The sequence below is a fragment of the Hyperolius riggenbachi genome, chromosome 6, assembly GCF_040937935.1.
Source record: "Hyperolius riggenbachi isolate aHypRig1 chromosome 6, aHypRig1.pri, whole genome shotgun sequence".
Taxonomy (NCBI): Eukaryota; Metazoa; Chordata; class Amphibia; order Anura; family Hyperoliidae; genus Hyperolius; species Hyperolius riggenbachi.
This window is the reverse complement of record NC_090651.1, coordinates 301,921,477-301,940,332: the sequence shown is the minus strand read 5'-3', so window position 1 is coordinate 301,940,332 and position 18,856 is coordinate 301,921,477. Positions and strand designations below refer to the sequence as shown.

Here is an 18,856-nt window from a genome sequence, read left to right as displayed (position 1 = left end):
GTGTAAAGGGTTACTCTGCGTGATAAAAGGTCCAGCGATGTCACCTGTTGGGGAGGAGTGTACGCACCTTCAAAGTGCCCATACATCAAGTGACCGATCGACAGTCCGATTCGATTATTATAATCGAATTGGATGAAAAGCGGTGCTGCCAAATGCATGCCCGACCGACAATGCGACCAATTTCGGGACGAAAATTGGTTGCATTCTCGATTACGCATGCTGCAAGATGTTGGGTCAACTTGCTCAATTGGGTAATGTATACTTGACACTAGGCACAGGGGGGACATTTTACATTGGGGGACAGCATTAAAGTGGCAGATGCGGCGCACAACAAGGCCAATTCCGGATCGATTTCAGCATGAATCAGCCTGTGGTGTATGGGCAGCTGACAGATCTCTCTCTAATCAGATTAGATTAGAGAGAGATTTGTCTCTTGGTCGAATCTGCCCATACATTGCTAGATGTATAGGTACCTTAATGCTGGGCATACACGGGTCGATCCGGCGGCCGATTAGCCGCCGGATGGACTCCCGCCGCGTCCCCGTTTGTCCGCGCTTTCACCCGGATCGATTCCCGCTCGTCCCCGCCGGCGCTTCTTATCTTCCACTCGATTCGCCGCTATTGTCCGCCCTCGGGTATCGAGCGCGGAATTGATCCCTGCGGTGATCGGACATGTTGGATATTATCAATCGAGCCATCAGGCTCGATTGATAAGCCTCCCTTGACGCCGTGTATGCCCAGCATAAGGTTTTGGCAGCCATTGTTTCAGAAACAATGATATCACTATTACCTTGTATAATCTTGATGACTCTATGTGGCAGTCATGTGACATCTGACCTATCCAAACTACCCACTTCCCTGAATGAACACTCAACAAATCTGTACTTCTGTATGAACTTTTATTGACAGACAAGAACTTGATAACAGTGCAGCATACAGTTTCAATGAACAATGAAGCTCTGGAAAGACCTGTGAATGAATCATCTGTCTGTGAATGCCGGCAATGACTGGATTGACTGGAACTGCTTTATTCCCCGGGACTTGTGCACTGAAGACACCTCTACAGGTTACATGTGGTAATGAACTGAGGTACCATAAATACATTCATGATGATGTACTGATAAGAACACAGTAGCACAGATATAATGATTAAATATTACATTCAATAACAGTGTGATGTCATCACTACATAGCACAACCATAACCATTCATAAAGCCACCTCTAGGTCCCTTACTGAGCCACACATCACTGAACACTAAACTCCAGGCAAGCATAAAGTACACAACAACTTAACACCCTCCCACCCCAGCCGTTATACACTGATTGCTATTAGACTAATGCAGGGAATACACAGTACGTTTTTGTACCATGTATCGAGCCAGCGGCTCGATGCCGGTGTGTCCCCATGACCGGCCGGATCGATTCCCGCTCGTCCTTGCGGGCGCTCCTTATCTTCCTTTCGTTTTTTGCCATTGTCCGCCTGCGGGTATCGAGCGGGGAATCCATCCGCGCGGTGATCGGATCTGTCGGAAATTATTAAGCGAGCCATCAGCGGCTCGATTGATTAAAAAAAACGACCCGTGTATGCCCAGCATAAGATGCGCACCAGAGCCCCCAACACCTTACTCTCTAGTTATCTCACTTGCAGTCACTGCCATGTATCCCATTTTCTTATTTCTCTCTGCTTCAAACACAATAGGGGAATAAAAGCTAAGTGAGTTGTGCGCCCCTCCTACACTGCGCCCAGAGACTGGAGCCTCTCTCGCCTCGGCCCTGCCCTTGTAATATGTGCTCTGTCTTTTGATGATGGCCAAATTAATGACTGAGCGTCGCTATAGCCATTTTACTGTTTGCCTGGAGTTCATTTTCAACAACGCATAATCCTAGTTATTCAACTTAACTCCTTCTTTACATTTATTTATTTACTACAATGCGTCACTTTCAAGTGGTCTTTACAAATGCTTTTTTTCTGAGAAATCTTTTTCAGATGCTGATTTGTTACCTTTATCTGTGTCTTCATTTGAAAAATATGCGAGTTTATCTTTGAAAACCTGGTGACAGAACACTCTCCGCCTTACTGTTTGGTGATTGGCTAACTTAGCAACTGTTTCAAATGCTGGTGCTGGACTGGCCAGTTGAAATCGCCAATCACAAAAAGAAATGAGCAAAGATTGTCAGCTCATGGAAGCACTTTTGAAAGGACAACTTGGACACATTTTAAGAAATAAAAGAATTGGTAGGAGAATTGTTCTGCTGTGAGATTAAACCTACATACAGCACGCTTCTGCTGTAGATGGTGTGGTTTACTTTTTCTAGCTTCATTGCCATCTTTGGCACCTGGCTATAATGGACAGCTTGTCAACAGTCTAGCAGAAATCCGTTTTCTTGCGCCTCTAATTTTGCATTTCAGGCAATTACATGTTATTGGCTTTTGATCCTGCAGATGTTCTGTGCAATCTGGATGCTAAGATGTCAGCTTTATTGGAACACTACTTCTAATGTTATTTCTACAGAACCATATAAGCAAAATGGGGTGTGCAATATTACACCACTATCTGATGTATTGCTATAGCTCAAAATAAAACCATAAAAACTTTCACATAGGGCGGTATTTACAATATATAAGCAAATGAATTACATGCATATGACCCTCACACCAGAACATGTGTTCAATGTAAAACCCAAAACTGCTATCCGATTTATGAGCTTTGGAAGGTTTCCAGCAAGTCAGACCTCTTCTGGGGAGAACTCGGCTAAAGGATTTGGGATTTCTTGATTCTTTACTCAACTTTAGTTTAAGCAAAGGTCTGCCTGCTGCATTATGTATACAGATAAATGGGTTCATTTCTATAATACACCCAGCTAACGCTTTACATGTTGAACTAGAACTTCTGCTAAGACGTTTCAACATAAGTTGGGAAGCGTTAGAACCTCAGACAAAACATCACTGCTATTTTCTATTTACTTCCTGTCCCAGACTCCCAGCGACACCAAGTATTCTGTCATAGAAGTTAAGAAGGTTCTACTTGTTCACATCCTTCACAGTTTTTCATTGGTGACCCTGACCCTCTGGAGATGTTACTCACTTCCTATTTGAACAGGAAGTGTAGAAATTTCACCTAACAGAAACACCAGCAATGAAGACCACAAAAGACGCTGTAACCCTTTAATATCCTGAACAACAATAAATAAAATTGATGGAGCTTTGTGACAAAATGTACTTATTTCAATTAAAAATGTTAAATTCAGCACCATCTTTATGTGTGTGAAACAGAAAGGGTAAAGTAAAGCTTGTCATGTGCAGCACCTAGCTGTGTCCCCAAAACATGAGAAAATAATGAGGTAATCATTTATATTTCACACTACAGATGTAAGCTGGCAACACATGCAAAGAATTCTCATTTGCAAACCCTATACTATTTCTTACGCAAAGCGTGCAAAATAATGCACTATGTTTCCATATGTACTTGGGCAGCAGGAGCATAACCACATATCATAGGGCCTCACAGCAAAACTAAGATGGCCTCCTACTTACTGCATCTACTGCTTTCTGATTCAAACTCGCTACCTAGAGGTAATAGGGCTATATACATGTCATCAATTATATAAATACAGGAAGAAAATGACATTGGTGCTCAATGGAAAATGAATGCTATACAGTAGAAGTTATTTCCACAATGATCTCCTTATTACTTACTGGGGAATACATGGATGCAGAAGTTGATAAGTTCTCAGTTTTTTGTTCATCAAAAAGACATTGGACATAAAAAGGCTCACGCGTTTCAGACAGAGAATAAATCCTTTACTATAGCCCATGATTAAGAGTTTATTTTCTTCCAGAATTGAGTCAGCTTTTTGTATCCAATGTCTTTTTGCTCAATAAAGAAACAGAATTTATCCACTACTGGTCAAGCTGCAGATCCATTTATTTCCAAAATGCAGTGTTTGGTTGGGGTCCGAGGAAAACTGCACCATGGGAGCTTTGATTTAGTGGAGTTGAGCCATAATGCTCTGTTCTCACTAGAGTGGAGAAAGGACAATTTTTTCCGTTCTTCGCTCATTGAGTAAACAGCTCCTATTTTATAAATATAAGTCGTTATCACTTGTCACGCTATAACACATCTGCGGGATCTGTGCAGTCTACAATAATCCTGGACAGGCAGATCGGCTCCCCCACACAGCCTATGAGGAGCACATCCGCTCCGTGCTCAAGCAGGACACGGTGGACAATGGCTCCCGCTGGCCACACGTGGCCTGGCAACAAGTGGGAACACTTTGATCTCCTCATTGCTCTAGTGAGCATGCGCTAAATCAGGATGTGAGCACAGTAAATCAGAGCTTTGCAAATCTATCAGCTGATCAGAGGGGTATCTAGGGAAATCAGCACCTATGGCTAATACTGAATTCTGCCTTGGGGAAGAGAAGAAGAGAAGGGGGCACCATCCAAAAAATGTAAGAGTCAGTCCTTTCATGTAATTGGTTATGTCCAAGCTAACATGAAGTATGGCCTGTAAGACTGACATGGCCAATATTTACATATAAAATAACAATTAGGTAGCTTGTCCCACCAAAAAAAGTAACCAGACAGGAGAATGTCCCCAGATAAAAACTAGGACCTATTTGGAGAACACCACGTGTACTTATGTGCAGCCACTCCTCCCCATCCGTACAAGGAAACTATGGCACATGCCATACCTGCACCCCTGTAGATACGCTTCTGCTGCTAATCAAACAAATCACATGCTTCTCTGTGAGTTCCCCTAGACATGACCATCACAAGTGGCCACTAATAGAATTAAGCAGCTAAAATATGTGACACAAAAATTAATAATTGGTTCATACAATCACTAAAGGTATAGCAGCCAATCAAAAAACAAGCTAACTTGCATTAGACAATCACAACCCTGTTTCCTTATTGCTTGCCATAACTACACAGGCAGCAGAGCGGCTTAATAAGCCTCCATATTTTGATATTTTCAGCTATGCGGATAGCTTGGATGAATAATATTTTACATTTACAAATGTTTTCTGAGAAAATAGCGCAGTAGACAGTTCCCAGAAAACAATTAAGTCAAGGATGTGTAAACCTGGGTGATCCAATTCATTGCAAACTCCATCTGCTGCTCTCCTCTGCTGGTTCGGGTCGGAGTATAAACAAACGAAGGCAGCCTGTCTGCGGGTTTTAAGTATCGTCGAAAGAGTTGTATAATTTAACACAAAGCAGCTTACAACTGCAGTTTGCTTAACTCAGGAGAAATGATTCTTTAGTTTTTGGGTTAATCTAATTGTAAATCGCTGGTGGGAGGTGAATCTGCTTATAGGTGAGATATAGCAAATACTTAAAGCGAAAGGTATATGGAGGTTACCATATTTATTTCCTTTTAATAATACCAGTTACCTGGCAGTCCTGCTGATCATTCAGGCATCAGTAGTGTCTGAATCACACACAAGCATATAGCTAGTCTTGCCAGACTTTTGTCAGAAACCCTATGAGTATGAGGGCCCTTTTTACACTTAATGCGTTGAGTTGCGTTGAAGTGCGTCACTTTCCATTTGCTGCAAAGTGACACAACTCAAGCAGCGCATTAACTGTAAAGGGGCCCTGAGAGGAAAAGGATCAGCTTGACTGCCAGGCAGCCTCCAATATGGCATCCACCATATCCACCTCACTTCAGGTTCCCTTTAAGGAAGAATATGGATAATTGTACTTACGTTTGTAAGCACAGTGGATCCATGCATTTGAACCAACGTTATAACCTCAAACAGATTTAATTAAAGTTCAGATGCGGTTTCTTACTTTGAAAAACTTTTCTCCAGTCTCACCTAGCTTTATATAAATGCTGAGTGCCATTGTGATCACTCCTAACTCCTCCCATTTGATGACTCATGCTGTCTAGGTGGAGAGTCAGCAAACAGACTTGACTGACCTACAGTGGATTCATATGCATAGATCCTCTACAGAGTCACTTTAAAGAAGAACTCTACCCATTGCTGTTTGGCAGCATAGATGGAGGTGAGTGCAAGAACACTTGCCGTAAGTACTTGTCCAGTGACCATCGATAGATCTGTTTGATTGAAAAGATGGCCTCCTGGCCAGTGCGTAGGTATCTGCAACTCTTCTAATGTTTTGTCTTAAGGTTTAATGGCTACATGACTGACTACGGTAATTGGGCAACTAAATTGATTCAAATCAGCCAAAAACAGGAGAGGTTGTGCGTGTTTGCACCACCAGGGGATTGATTCTTCAATCAAGTGGATCTATGACGACCAGACCAGATGGGTATTAGGCAAGTATACCTGCAATCCCATAAATATAAGACATTTCTGATCTTTTATTCCCAGTAGACATCTATAACTGAAATATCAGCTTTGGGTGCACTTATCCCTTATGCTAGCACATTGCACTGACATCCACAAGCATCTGCCTCTAACCTCGGCCTATTACTATACAGGGAAGGAGGAACAGCTTGTTCTTATAAAATCCTTTGGAAGAGTCCATGTGTTCCACTCTACACATACACAAAACAGCAAAGTGACAGAAATGACATCATACAACAAGCAGAATGATGAGGACACGGCTCCTTTGTTTTCTTTGTGGTTACGATGAAGAAGGCCAGCGCACGACTCATCCAAAGCCTGTTTGGAGAACATAAATAGAGACGCAATTAAGAGAATTAATTTGAAACACGGGACACATCTGCCTGAGTTAGAGGCGTCAGAACAGATTAGAGAGCCCTTCTCTAAACACAGCTTAGCAGGAAAGGGAGGGTTAAGATGTAAGCTGGGGGTTGGGCCATTTACTGAAAGAAGAAAAAAGGATGCTACAAAAATTTTACTTAACAGATATTTTCTTTCCACTACTTTTCACTTATACAATTTTTTTTCTCAACACTTCCAAATGTTAAAGCAAACTTTATGATATAATGAATTGTAAGTGTAGTACGGATAACAAATAGAACATTAGTAGCAAAGAAAAGAGTCTCGTATTTTTATTTTCAATTATAGGTTTTTTTATTTCAACATTGCATTATTCTGTCCCAGCTGTTTGCTTCCTTGACTGCCCCCCTCCCAATAGCCAGGGGGTTTTAGGAACCGCACATGCGCAGAATGCTCCTAGCTACACAATTGAGGAGGGGGACTAGTAATTAATGCCGCCCGGAATTTGTGCAACAGCGGGGTGAGCAGTCATTTGGCCAACCCTGCGCCAAAGTGACCAGGCAGGGAGAACAAATGTATGCCTCCAAGTACCCAAAATAGCTCAGACTTTTTTACTCAGACTCATTAGTCTATACATACCAGGGCTGTGGATTTGATACAAAAATTATCCAACTCCTCAGTTTATAAAACCACTGACTCCGACTCTAGGTGCCCGAAAATTGCTCTGACTCCTTGACTCTGACTCCACAGCCCTGTGGATTGGGCAAACCGCCTATTATCAGCCACTTGTCTAGTTGTTTGCCATGCATACACACGCCTAATTGTCATCCAACAGGCCAAAATCACAGGACAAGTGGGCGGATTTGTTGGAAGGGTGTACAACCCTTTAGGCCTGTATGTGTCATAATGCAAGCAGGACCATTACCTTAGGGCAGGGACAGACTGATAATATAATTTCCAAACCTCAAACCCACTTTATGATCGCCACTTGCTTTATGGGAATTCTTTTTTAAAGCCATGCCTTGCAGCATAAATAAGATGAAATCAGCCAGATGCTCGTAGGTGCCGGGTTAGCTGCAGGTCTCATTAAGCCCTGTTGGCCAGAACATCACACGATGGAAGGAACTGAAAACGCAAGATACTCACTTTTCTTCCATAGTAAAAACAGGGCTTGTTTACTGGGGAACTGCAAAGAGAAAAACATGAAATGCATTCAGCAGCTGTGTGCCATCATTTTCAACTAACTGTATCATGGAAGAGCGCCAACACAAGCAAATGTACTGTTTAGCTGTACCAGAATAGAAAAATACCATATGGACCCTCACAGCCCATGTTTATCAAACAGGACAGTTCAAGCTAACCATAATATTTGCTTATTATTGTCTATATGGTGTACAGCACTGATGATTGCCTATACAGTGCTGATGCAGAACTGATGTGTTACACAATATTGACACAGAGAACCATTCACATCTCTCCCTGTCCCCAAAGGAGCTCGCAATCTAAAGTCTCTGTATAAACACACATGCAATAGGGAAAATATTTAAAATAGAAGCCATGTTTACACACTTTAATAAAACCGATCCACGGCATCCGTTTTGTAAAACTGATTGGAGAGTCCGGATTTGCAGGTTTTTCACTGACCCCGGACACACAGAGAGGTAGTGAAAGGCTACACAAAAACGATGTCCCTCTAACACAGAGAACTTTTGTACACAAAACAGAGGCAAAAACGGATTGCCTACTGCCTGCTCCTCCCCACAACATCATCTCTTAGCCAATAGAAACACACATGAAGAAAGGACATACGTTTAAACGGACTGGAAACATATGATTCAAAAGGACATTTTGAAAAACTGATCAGTTTTGCATCAGTTTTTAGAAAAACTGATCAGTTTGAAACGAGATCCGATCCGCAACTGGACAAGTGTGGACCGAGCCCATTACAGATAATGAATAGAACATTAGTCGCAAAGAAAAGAGTCTCATATTTATATTTTCGGTTACATGGCTTTTTTTATAACATTGCATCATACTGTCATATTTGCAGTTTTAAACCCACACTCTGCCTTTTAAGCTGTAAAATAAAGCAGATATAATGACCCTTTGAACTTAACTGTAGTAAAACCTTATCTCAAGCTGTCTCTCACTGTTTCTTGGCTGTTTAAGTGCTTTTAGAAAACAGGACTGTATTTCACCCAAGTTAGGTCAAATAGCTTAGAGAAGCTCTTTTACATAGATAACAACTGGCGTTTTTTTTTTTACTCTTCCTGTACTGGAAAACATTATGAGACTATTTTATTTGCTACTGATGTTCTATCTCTATACTACACATACAATTCATTATATCATAAGCTTTATTTTGTTTCAGGTTAGCTTTAAAATACACAAGGAAACCAAAGCACCTACAGAAAACTAAAGTAGAAGTTAGGGGAGAAAGACCCAAGTAAGCAGAAGAAGGGGGAAATCTTCTTAGAAGGGGTGACTTTCAAAGCTGAGGAGTAGGTACACATGAGTGGGGCCTTTTTGGTTGGGGAAAGGGGAGAGATAAACGTCCTAGTGGGGGCCATATCACTTATAAAGATCTTTATTTTTGTTGAGACAGTATGGAATAATGTATAATAGTGAAACTCCTGCTGTCAGAATTTTATTTATTGCTGTCTTGGTTCTGGTTGGTGGTGAATTTCCCTCACTTCCTGCACCAGTGACAGTCACCCAAAAAAATGAACATTAAAGAGAATCTGTACTGTAAAATTCTTGCAATAAAAAGCATACCATTCTATTCCTTATGTTCTCCTGGGCCCCTCTGTGCTGTTTCTGCCACTCTCTGCTGCAAACCTGGCTTGTAATTGCCAGTTTTATCCAGTGTTTACAAACAAAAAACATGGCTTCTAACCAGAGTGAGAACAGCTCACTACGTGACTCATGCAGAGCTTGGAGAGGGTGTGTAAAGCTTCTGCCAATGACAAGCAGTGCTGCACTTTCCACTCATTCCAGCCTGAGCCCGACAGACCCGACATAGGAGAGAAGATAAGATTTATTACAGAGACAGTGCAACTAGAAAAGGCTGCAGTATGCCAGAGCACATTAGAACAGGTATAGGATCTTTTAGGATAGAAGAAATACTGTATATACTAGAGTATAAGTCTAGAAATTTAGGTCTGATTCACTTCATAAAAGTATAGGGGTCGACTTATACATGAATCACAGGAACACTGAGCACACTGAGTAATGTGTGTACTAATAGTGACATTCCCATTTTCAGCAATTTACCCTGTGGTATGTGACACTTTGAGGAAAATAAATGCCAAGAAAACACAGGTCTGAAAGTCCTGGCCACGACAATTAACAGGGAAAGGGGCAGGGGGGAAATACTGGGCTGCACAAAAGGGAGTGAATAATTGCAGCACTTTGGCATGGACGAGGTATTGGCTGGACTTAAAGAGAAACTCCAATCAAGAATTTAACTTTATCCCAATCAGTAGCTGATACCCCCTTTTACATGAGAAATATGCTTTTCACAAACAGACCATCAGGGGGCGCTGTATGACTGATTTTGTGCTGAAACCCCTCCCACAAGAAGCTCTGGGACCGCGGCACTTTTGGCAGTTTGTTACAATGTAACAAGGTTCACAGACAGGAATTAGCTGTTTACAGCTGTCTCTTACAGCCAAAACAGCTAGCAGCAGCTACATAACCAGCCCACAGTAAAAATGTCACCATGTAATAAATGTCAGAATGTAAATCGGGGAGAGAAAAGATTTTACAATGAGCAAACACTGACTAAATCATTTATACATAATTATTGTAAAAATGAAGCACTTTTTTTATTACATTATTTTCACTGGAGTTCCTCTTAAGAGACAGGAGGGGTTAATGGCTGCAATGCTGTATTCAGTGCAATCATTATCCCCTCCTGAGCCCCCGGTGCAGACGTTAACTTTGCTGGGTAGACTTATACTTGAGTCAATAAAAAATTCCAGCTTAAGAGGGATTGAATATTGAAGTCGACCTATACACGAGGTCGACTTGTATTCGAGTATATACGGTAAGGCTCAAAATTTTGTTACAGAGTCTCTTTAAATCACTGTAACAGGCCACAGAGAATAAGAAGTGAAGAGAAACATCTTCAAGGAGTTCAGACAGCAATAAAACTCAACAGGTGTTAAAGTTACACAGTGTTCTAACATTCCCCAATTTATCAAAATATAAAAAGAAAAATAATAATCAGTGGAATTGCACTTTTATCTTATGTGTGGTAAATACTGTATATCCAGCAGGGAGTGCGCTGCTTCACTGACGACAATAGTTTATATTAGGGATGAGCACAAATTTCACATAGATGGAATGCTGCATGGTAAAAAGCTTAATTAATTTCATCTGTAATAGTAGTCGTTCGTAATTTTGCATAATTTTGTGCCGGCTTTAGCGGTTAATAGCAAAGCCCCCATACATGCTATTTCCAGCAAAATTTCTACATATGTTAAAGAGAACCAGAGATGAAGCATCCTCATGTATTTTATTACATTTATCAGTGGGAACATGACAGTAAACACCTACCCTGCTTTTAGTTTCATTGTTATCTGCTTAATTAGTCTATTAGCAACTGTGATAAGAATCCACCGACTATTCAGTCGAGGTTTGACCTGGAATCATTATAGCTGAGTCACTCTTCTGTGGAGTTTTTTTCAAGCCCAAGCCTTCCCCCTCCTGGCTTAGATTTCCTGCTTTGCATACTGAGAGCTGTGATGACTGGGAGGGGCTGCTCTGCTGAGAGAGTGTGGCTGCAATATGATCCCTGTGTGCTCTCAGCATAGATACTGATGATGACTGCAGTTTCATTCCTATGAGAGACACTTCCTACAGGCAGATATCATACCAAAATGAAAGCACATAGATGAAAGGCTGCATTTAGTCTAGACAGCAGCATAGTCTCATATAGCCTAGACAGCACATCCAGAACAACTCATATAACCCGGAAGGAGAAGGGATATGAGCCGGCGGCCATATTTGATTTTTCCTGGAGCAATAATGGATAAAAAACACTAAAAAAGGCACACCAGAGCGGCGAAATTATCAGGTAGAGCATTTATTCTTTACAAGCTATCAACTAATATGTTTATTTTGTGTGAAACGTTCATCTCTGGTTCCCTTTAAGGAGAATAGTGGGTACAAGTCAATTTTTTTTTCAAAAAGACCTTGTAGTTTTTGAGAAAATCGATTTTTAAAAATGAAAATGAAAAATGGTTTTTATACATTTTTCTGAGTTTAAAAATTATTATTTTCCTTTGCATTTTTAAAATTTGACTTGAACCCACTATTTTCCCTAACATACATAGCAATTTTGGTGATAATAGAATGTATGGGGGCTCATGCCACTTCTGTTAGTTCTAGAATGAAAGAAATTAATTACAAATTACTAACTAGTGACAATGCTGAAGCTGCGCTGAGGCTGCATCTTTCAACAAGACAACGACCCTAAACACTGCTCAAAATCCACGAAGGCATTCATGCAGAGGAACAAGTACAATGTTCTGGAATGGCCATCTCAGTCCCCAGACCTGAATATAATTGAAAATCTGTGGTTTGAGTTAAAGAAAGGTGTCCATGCTCAGAAGCCATCAAACCTGAATGAACTAGAGATGTTTTGTAAAAAGAAATGGTCCAAAATCCCTTCAACCAGAATCCAGACTCTCATTGAAACCTACAGGAAGCATTTAGAGGCTGTAATTTCTGCAAAAGGAGGATTTACTAAATACAATGTACTCTATACAGCGCTACGTGATATGTCGGCGCTATACAAATACTAAATAAAAATAATAATTATAATAGGATATGGGCCACAGTGTTTCTAATTATGTTTGTCTCCAGATTTTTCTCTGAATTATGAATATTGAATTCATGGCTAGAAGTGATTATGGTTCTTCATAAATCTGCTCTTAAAGGAATCATCAGGCTAAAAATAAAAAATCAGCTTTACTCACCTGGTGCTTTCTCCAGCCTCTTGCAGCAGACTGTCCCACGCTGACCGCGCTGCTCTCCGCCGCCGTCCCAGGCTTCCTGAACATTGCAGAGGATGATCTTGAGGTCGTCCTTACTGCACCTGCGTGAAGCGCAGCTGTCAATCATGGCCACATGGTCCGCAGCACACTGCGCAGGCGCAGTAGTTCTGCGCCTGCACAGTGCACCGCGGACAACGTGGCCATGATTGACAGCGGTCATCCTCTGCACCGTGTGGGTAGCTCAGGACAGCGGCGGAGAGCGGAGCGGTCAGCGTGGGACAGTCTGCTGCAAAAGGCTGGAGAAAGCCCCAGGTGAGTAAAGCTGATTTTTTTGTTTTTAGCCTAATGATTCCTTTAAGAAGTCTAATCTAATCCTAATTTATACAAGCTGCCAGCAAAGGTCACTGTTTTCACGAAGAGGCCAGACCAGAGCCCATCACGTGCACAGATACTACAGATTATCTTCATTTTCAACAGTTTTTTCCAGATCGCTAGTTGTTAGAATTAATCTAATTTATACAATTTGAAGTGAGTGGATCATATGCCGGCGTATTAAATGCATGGCTGAATAAAAACCGCTTAAACAAAACATATCCGCGTAAGTAATTCCAGCCTCAGATCATTCTTCCCCACAAAAATAGAGCATAATAGGATTTATCCAGTTTACAAGGTACTGTGCTTGAATATGTCTTGCAGTTTCCAATAATGGCCACTAGATGGTGAAGTATGTTAAAAATCACAGCCACAGTACTTTTTTAAATAAACGTATTTGTAAGGCTTAGTATTGTGCGCATTTTGCTGTTCACGACAAATTGTGCACTTCCACACTGGCCATTGTAGTCAATGGCCTGCTTGGGCAAAACACAGTTTCTTGGGGTTTACAGCACTCTGCACTCGTTTGCATTTTACATTTTGCATTTTTTTGCTGCAAATTTAAACCATACAACAGTTTGCTTTTTTCCTGCATGAAGCACACAGTAACATTTCCAAATTAAATACATTGTGCCCCAATCTGAAAATTCCCAAACAATCACAGAAAAGGGTGGTCAGAAAACGCAAAGCGCCACAACCTCCCATAAATATCCGCAAAATTGCAGATATAGGTGTGTTCCCAGCCTAAGTGTTGCTGTTAGAGATAAAATGGTGTGCATGAAAAAAGGGCGCTAGGAAAAAGGGCCTGGCTGGATAATGAAATGGCACCGGTGGATAACGAAATGTTAATAACGATAAACATCATTGACAGACTCGATTAACGATAAATACTGTTTTAATAAAAACAGACGGGAGATAATACCGAAAATATATTAATGTTAAAAATCATTACGTAATTCAACAATACAGCTTTACCCAACCCTACTCACACAGAACCCTCCCCTGTTGGTGCCTAAAATGAACCACTCCCCTGGTGGCGCCTAACCCTAACCACTTCTCGGTGTGCTGCCTAACCCTAACCATCCCCCAGTGGTGCCTAACTCTAACCCTCCATTGGTGCCTAACCCTAGCCACCCCCCTGGAGGTGCCTACCCCCTGGTCTCCCATAACCCTAATCGCCCCCCCCCCCCCCAGGGTGGTGCCTAACCCTAACCACTCGCACTGGTGGGGCCTAACCCTAACCACTCCCCCTGCAGAAACACCCTTTTACACATAGAAATGATAAATGTTTGATAACGTAAAATCTGTACATACAAACAAAATAATATGACAAAAACGTTAACGTTGCAAGCTTCTAAAACAATAACATAGCTCAAAAACATTAATGTTCTTAGGTTGTTAATGATCTTTATCAGGCGCCCTTTTTTCTGCTTTTTTTGCCGTGTTAACGATAATTGCATTTGAGTCTATGGTGGCGCCCTTTTTGTCCACTAGCCACCGGTGCCCTTTTTCCTGCTACCATAAAATGGCATAAAAGTTGCAACTGGAACTGAGAACTCGTTCCAACAACCATAGCCTCAATTACTGGAAAGTATTGACTACTTCATTAATGCCATAATGTAATAGAAACTCCAGACTCCCCCCAACAAACTTTTACCATGACCTTTCCTGACCCTGATTAAGATTCATTTTCGAACTTAAAACCATTCTCAATAGCTTACAATAGTTTTACTGTGCCGATGACATCATCATTCTAGCCTTGCTATAGTATTTTAACAGCAGAGTTTCTGGGAGGAATTAATGTTATCTCTCACATCAGTTGGCAGGGGGTTATGTTTACCTTTCCATGATTCCTATGAGACTGTTAGCTACTTATATCTCAGTGATAATGCTAAGACCCCATGGCTGATGTCAGGTATTTAGCTGTACTGACCATCTGGTGACAGAAAGGGGAGTAAAGTTTCAGTAACCAAATCTCTTTGTTATCCCAACACAAGAAGTGTGCCAAATATATGATCTGTGAATCAAAAGGCATGAAAAATGTGTTCACTGATGCAGAATAACTGGAACTAGGTTTATTTACAAGTTACTGCAGCTCTGCAAACAAAAACCCTGCTTTGCCTTGTTTATCCAGCACACACACAGACACGCAGGAACAGGAAGTAACAAATCTAGAAACAGCACAGATAAACTCATGCAGTGTCACAGTAATATCACAGTGCCCTCTACAGGCCAGAAGCATGAACACCACAGATTTGATCACATGAACTAAAATGGCTGTACTATTTTTACAAAGGTACATTAAGATTTAGTACTCAATAGTGATTTAGTAATATTATTTGGTGTAGCGATTGGCTGAGTTTGTATTTTGCAGAAATTCACTTAGACTTTGTGCTTTATCTACAGAGACTTGATGCTCTTTGAGTATTCACAGAGATTCTATAAGACTCTACTATGGTCTTCAGGGATTCAGAGATACAGATCCAGTTCAAGCTCAGAACTGGGGGTTAGAGTGACCCAAGGGTCACCTTTGCCCTGGGACCCCCACCGCAGCAAAGGTAATCCCATGGGCCCCAATATTCCCCCTCAACAAATTCAGCTCCTGAGCACTGCCGGCCCCTCTGACCTGCCAGTCCCCCCTCACCGATCACCCCCTTCAACTCTTCTGTACTCCCCACGCTGCTCTGTCCATGCTCATCCTGCTGCATGCTCTTCTCAGTGGCCCGCAAGATGGTATTGCATAATGACATGCAACGGGTCATAGAGAAGAGTAAGCCCGCGGGGATGAGGATGGGGAACATGGATGGAGGAGCATGCCGGGACAGGTGAGTTGCAATGCTGATCATGCAGGGACCCTGGGAGTACACTAGAGTGGAGGGAGGGCGATTGGGGAGGAGGGACCCTGGCAGTGCTAGGAGGACCTGGGGCAATTGCCCCCTTTTCCCAAATGGTAGCGCTGGTCCTGCACAGAGATTTGTTCCTCTGCAGAGATAAACTAAAGCCTAGTGCACACTCTCAATTGACCAATCTTATCACTTTCATATTTTGGGGGCCAACAGATATTGAATGTTATGAGCAGGTTGTGTAGGTAAGCACTCAATCTACATGGAAAGTGGTAAAATTCACCAATCATTGGCCAATCAAAATCAATTTTGATTTGATGCCATGCAATGATTCTATGAGATTCCGTGTTCTACGGAGATTCAGTAAATAGACTTCTTTCTATAGTGCCTGCCATTATAGTTTTCAATTCTGAGCAATAGGAAAGAGTGTATAGTAAAATCATAGCTCCCAAGTGTCCCTCTTTTGGAGGGACAGTCCCTCTTTGGAAATTCAATCCCTCTGTCCTTCTTTCTCCTTCATTTGTCCTTCTTTCCTCCTCATTTGTCCCTCTTTCCTCCTCATTTGTCCCTCTTTCAGGACTGATGTACAGATCTGTGTAAATGTATTTTTCTCCTGAAAAAATGTTTTTAATTGACTCATTTTTGTTCCCATCCTTTAAATTGATACATTTCTTATTTTCAAATGTTAATATGAAGGAAAATGAACCAAGATAGAAAGGACCAGTGTGGTTTAAATTATAAAACAACGTACAGGTAGTCCACGACTTACGAACGACCTGCCGATACGAACTGCCTGGATTCTGTGTTTCCATGGGAACAAGTAAAAAAAAAATTCAAATTGGACTTGTAGTTTTTGAGAAAATTGATTTGTAAAAAATCAAAGAAAAAAATGACTTTTAAACTTGTATAAACAGGTACAAAGGGCAGAGATGACACAGAGGGGGACACTGGAGGCACAGGTGGGCACAGAGGAGGTAAAAGGGACAGAGATAGCACATTGTTCCGACTTAAGAACAGATTCAGGTTAAGAACGAACCTACAGTCCCTATCTCGGTCGCCAACCGGGGACTACCTGTAATTTTCTTATGAAATCTATATGGTATGCATGACTAGGCGTGTACCGGGGGAGTGACCAGGGTTGTGGCAGGGGAGTGGGTTATGTGTCCCTCTTTCTCATCTCAAAAGGTTGGGAGGTTTGGTAAATTATCTTAATATCATCCCATCATTGTGACTATTAAGCTTTGAACATTACTTAAGGTAAAGGTACAGGCATGTGCAGAGGGGGGTGCTCTGGGTGCCCAGGCACCCCCCTTTTTAAAATCAACAAAAAAGGCCCCTCTGATCGCGCAAAATAAGCCCCGCCCCTACCGCGGTAAGCCCCGCCCACCCGCAATAAGCTCCGCCTGGGGCACTTTCAGGTGAAGAGGCCTGGATAGGAATCCTAGTGTGGCATATTGACCTTACCCTCCACCTAGGACCCATACTGACCTCTACCTCCCCAAGCACCCATAGTGACTTCTCCCTCACCCACAGGGACCTCTCCATCCACCTAGTACCCACAGTGACTTCTCCCTCCCTAGCACCACAGTGACCTCTCCCTCCACCTAGCACCCACAGTGACCTCTCCCTCCACCTAGCACCCACAGTGACCTCTCCCTCCACCTAGCACCCACAGTGACCTCTCCCTCCACCTAGCACCCACAGTGACCTCTCCCTCCACCTAGCACCCACAGTGACCTCTCCCTCCACCAGCACCCACAGTGACCTCTCCCTCCCACAGTGACATCTCCCTCCACCTAGCACCCACAGTGACCTCTCCCTCCACCTAGCACCCACAGTGACCTCTCCCTGCACCTAGCACCCACAGTGACCTCTCCCTCCACCTACCAGTGCAGCAGAAGCATATACGTTACCTGCTCCCAGCACATGCGTCTCCTCCACTCACTTCCTGGTTCGTTTTTAACTGCCATACACCTCGTGCAGTCAGCCAATAACCATGTGGCTTCAGTCCCCGCATGGTGATTATCTGGCTACACAGCACTTACCACCAGGAAGTGAGTGGAGGAGACGCGTGTGCTGGGCACAGGTAATGTATACACTTCTGCTGCACTGAATGCTCTGCATAGGACTGCCCCCCGAGCCCCCCTCCCAGCTCCGGGCTGCCCCGTCACTGCAGTGGTGGCGGGAGGGCAATAGTTACACCAGTGTTTTCAACTATATTTGAAATCTCCTATTATCTGAGGTCTCACACTGTCCTTTTCCATTTATCTTCAAAATAAATAAATTATTTACACTCATCTCTTACCTCTGACTTCCAGCCTGCAGTCTACTTCAGCTTCTCCAAGATCATTAATAGCCCTGCAGGTGTAGGTGCCTCCATCGAACGGGCTGGGCTTGCGGATGTTCAGGGTGAGGACGCCCTGGTTGTGTTTCATGAGGAATTTGGGGTCATCTCTGATCTCCATTTTATTTTTTAGCCAGACGACTCTAGGCTGTAAAACAGGAAACACTCTGGTGATTTGGTGATTTACACTTCTAAACTGAACAAACAACAGAACATTTTTGAGCATTCGCAGAAAGGGAGTTGAGTCATAATTCAGTGATAGAATTGCTCTGCACAGGCAGCACACTGGAACTTTAGCATTGCTCCTGAGGAAGTGCTGCGCTGTTAGTGCGAAACAGCTGATGACCCTGCACCGGTCTGTATATCCCTCTTTCTCCAATGCTACAATAGGATTTGTTTGCCTATACACCTTCAACTACTTGTGCAGTTTTTTTCACAGTGGATGTGCACTCCGTGCAAGCCGTGTTATGTCCACATCGCATGCGTTGCTAACAGTAGGGATTGCAAATGTTGCGACCACACTGGGGCCAGAGTGGCCCACTAGGGGCCTCCTTCATCCATATTATTAGCTTTTATTGGTGCTATGCTGGTAATGAACACCTCTATGGGCTTGATTCACAAAGCGGTGCTAACTGTT

At 42.5% G+C, this 18,856-nt stretch overlaps 1 protein-coding gene across 4 annotated transcripts in view; it reads right to left on the bottom strand.

Annotated features, from left to right (window-relative positions):
- Window positions 1-882: 882 nt before the first annotated feature.
- Window positions 883-18,856, bottom strand: part of LOC137521657 (myosin-binding protein C, fast-type-like) — a 189,792-nt gene continuing 171,818 nt past the window's right edge. For all 4 annotated transcript variants that reach the window (XM_068241207.1, XM_068241209.1, XM_068241208.1 and 1 more), the window contains 3 exons: window positions 18,181-18,367; window positions 7,805-7,844; window positions 883-6,637 (listed from right to left, as the gene is read on the bottom strand). In XM_068241207.1, coding sequence (XP_068097308.1) covers window positions 7,834-7,844; window positions 18,181-18,367 — 198 coding nt within the window. In that variant the 3' untranslated portion in view covers window positions 883-6,637; window positions 7,805-7,833. The remainder of the gene's footprint in view (window positions 6,638-7,804; window positions 7,845-18,180; window positions 18,368-18,856) is intronic.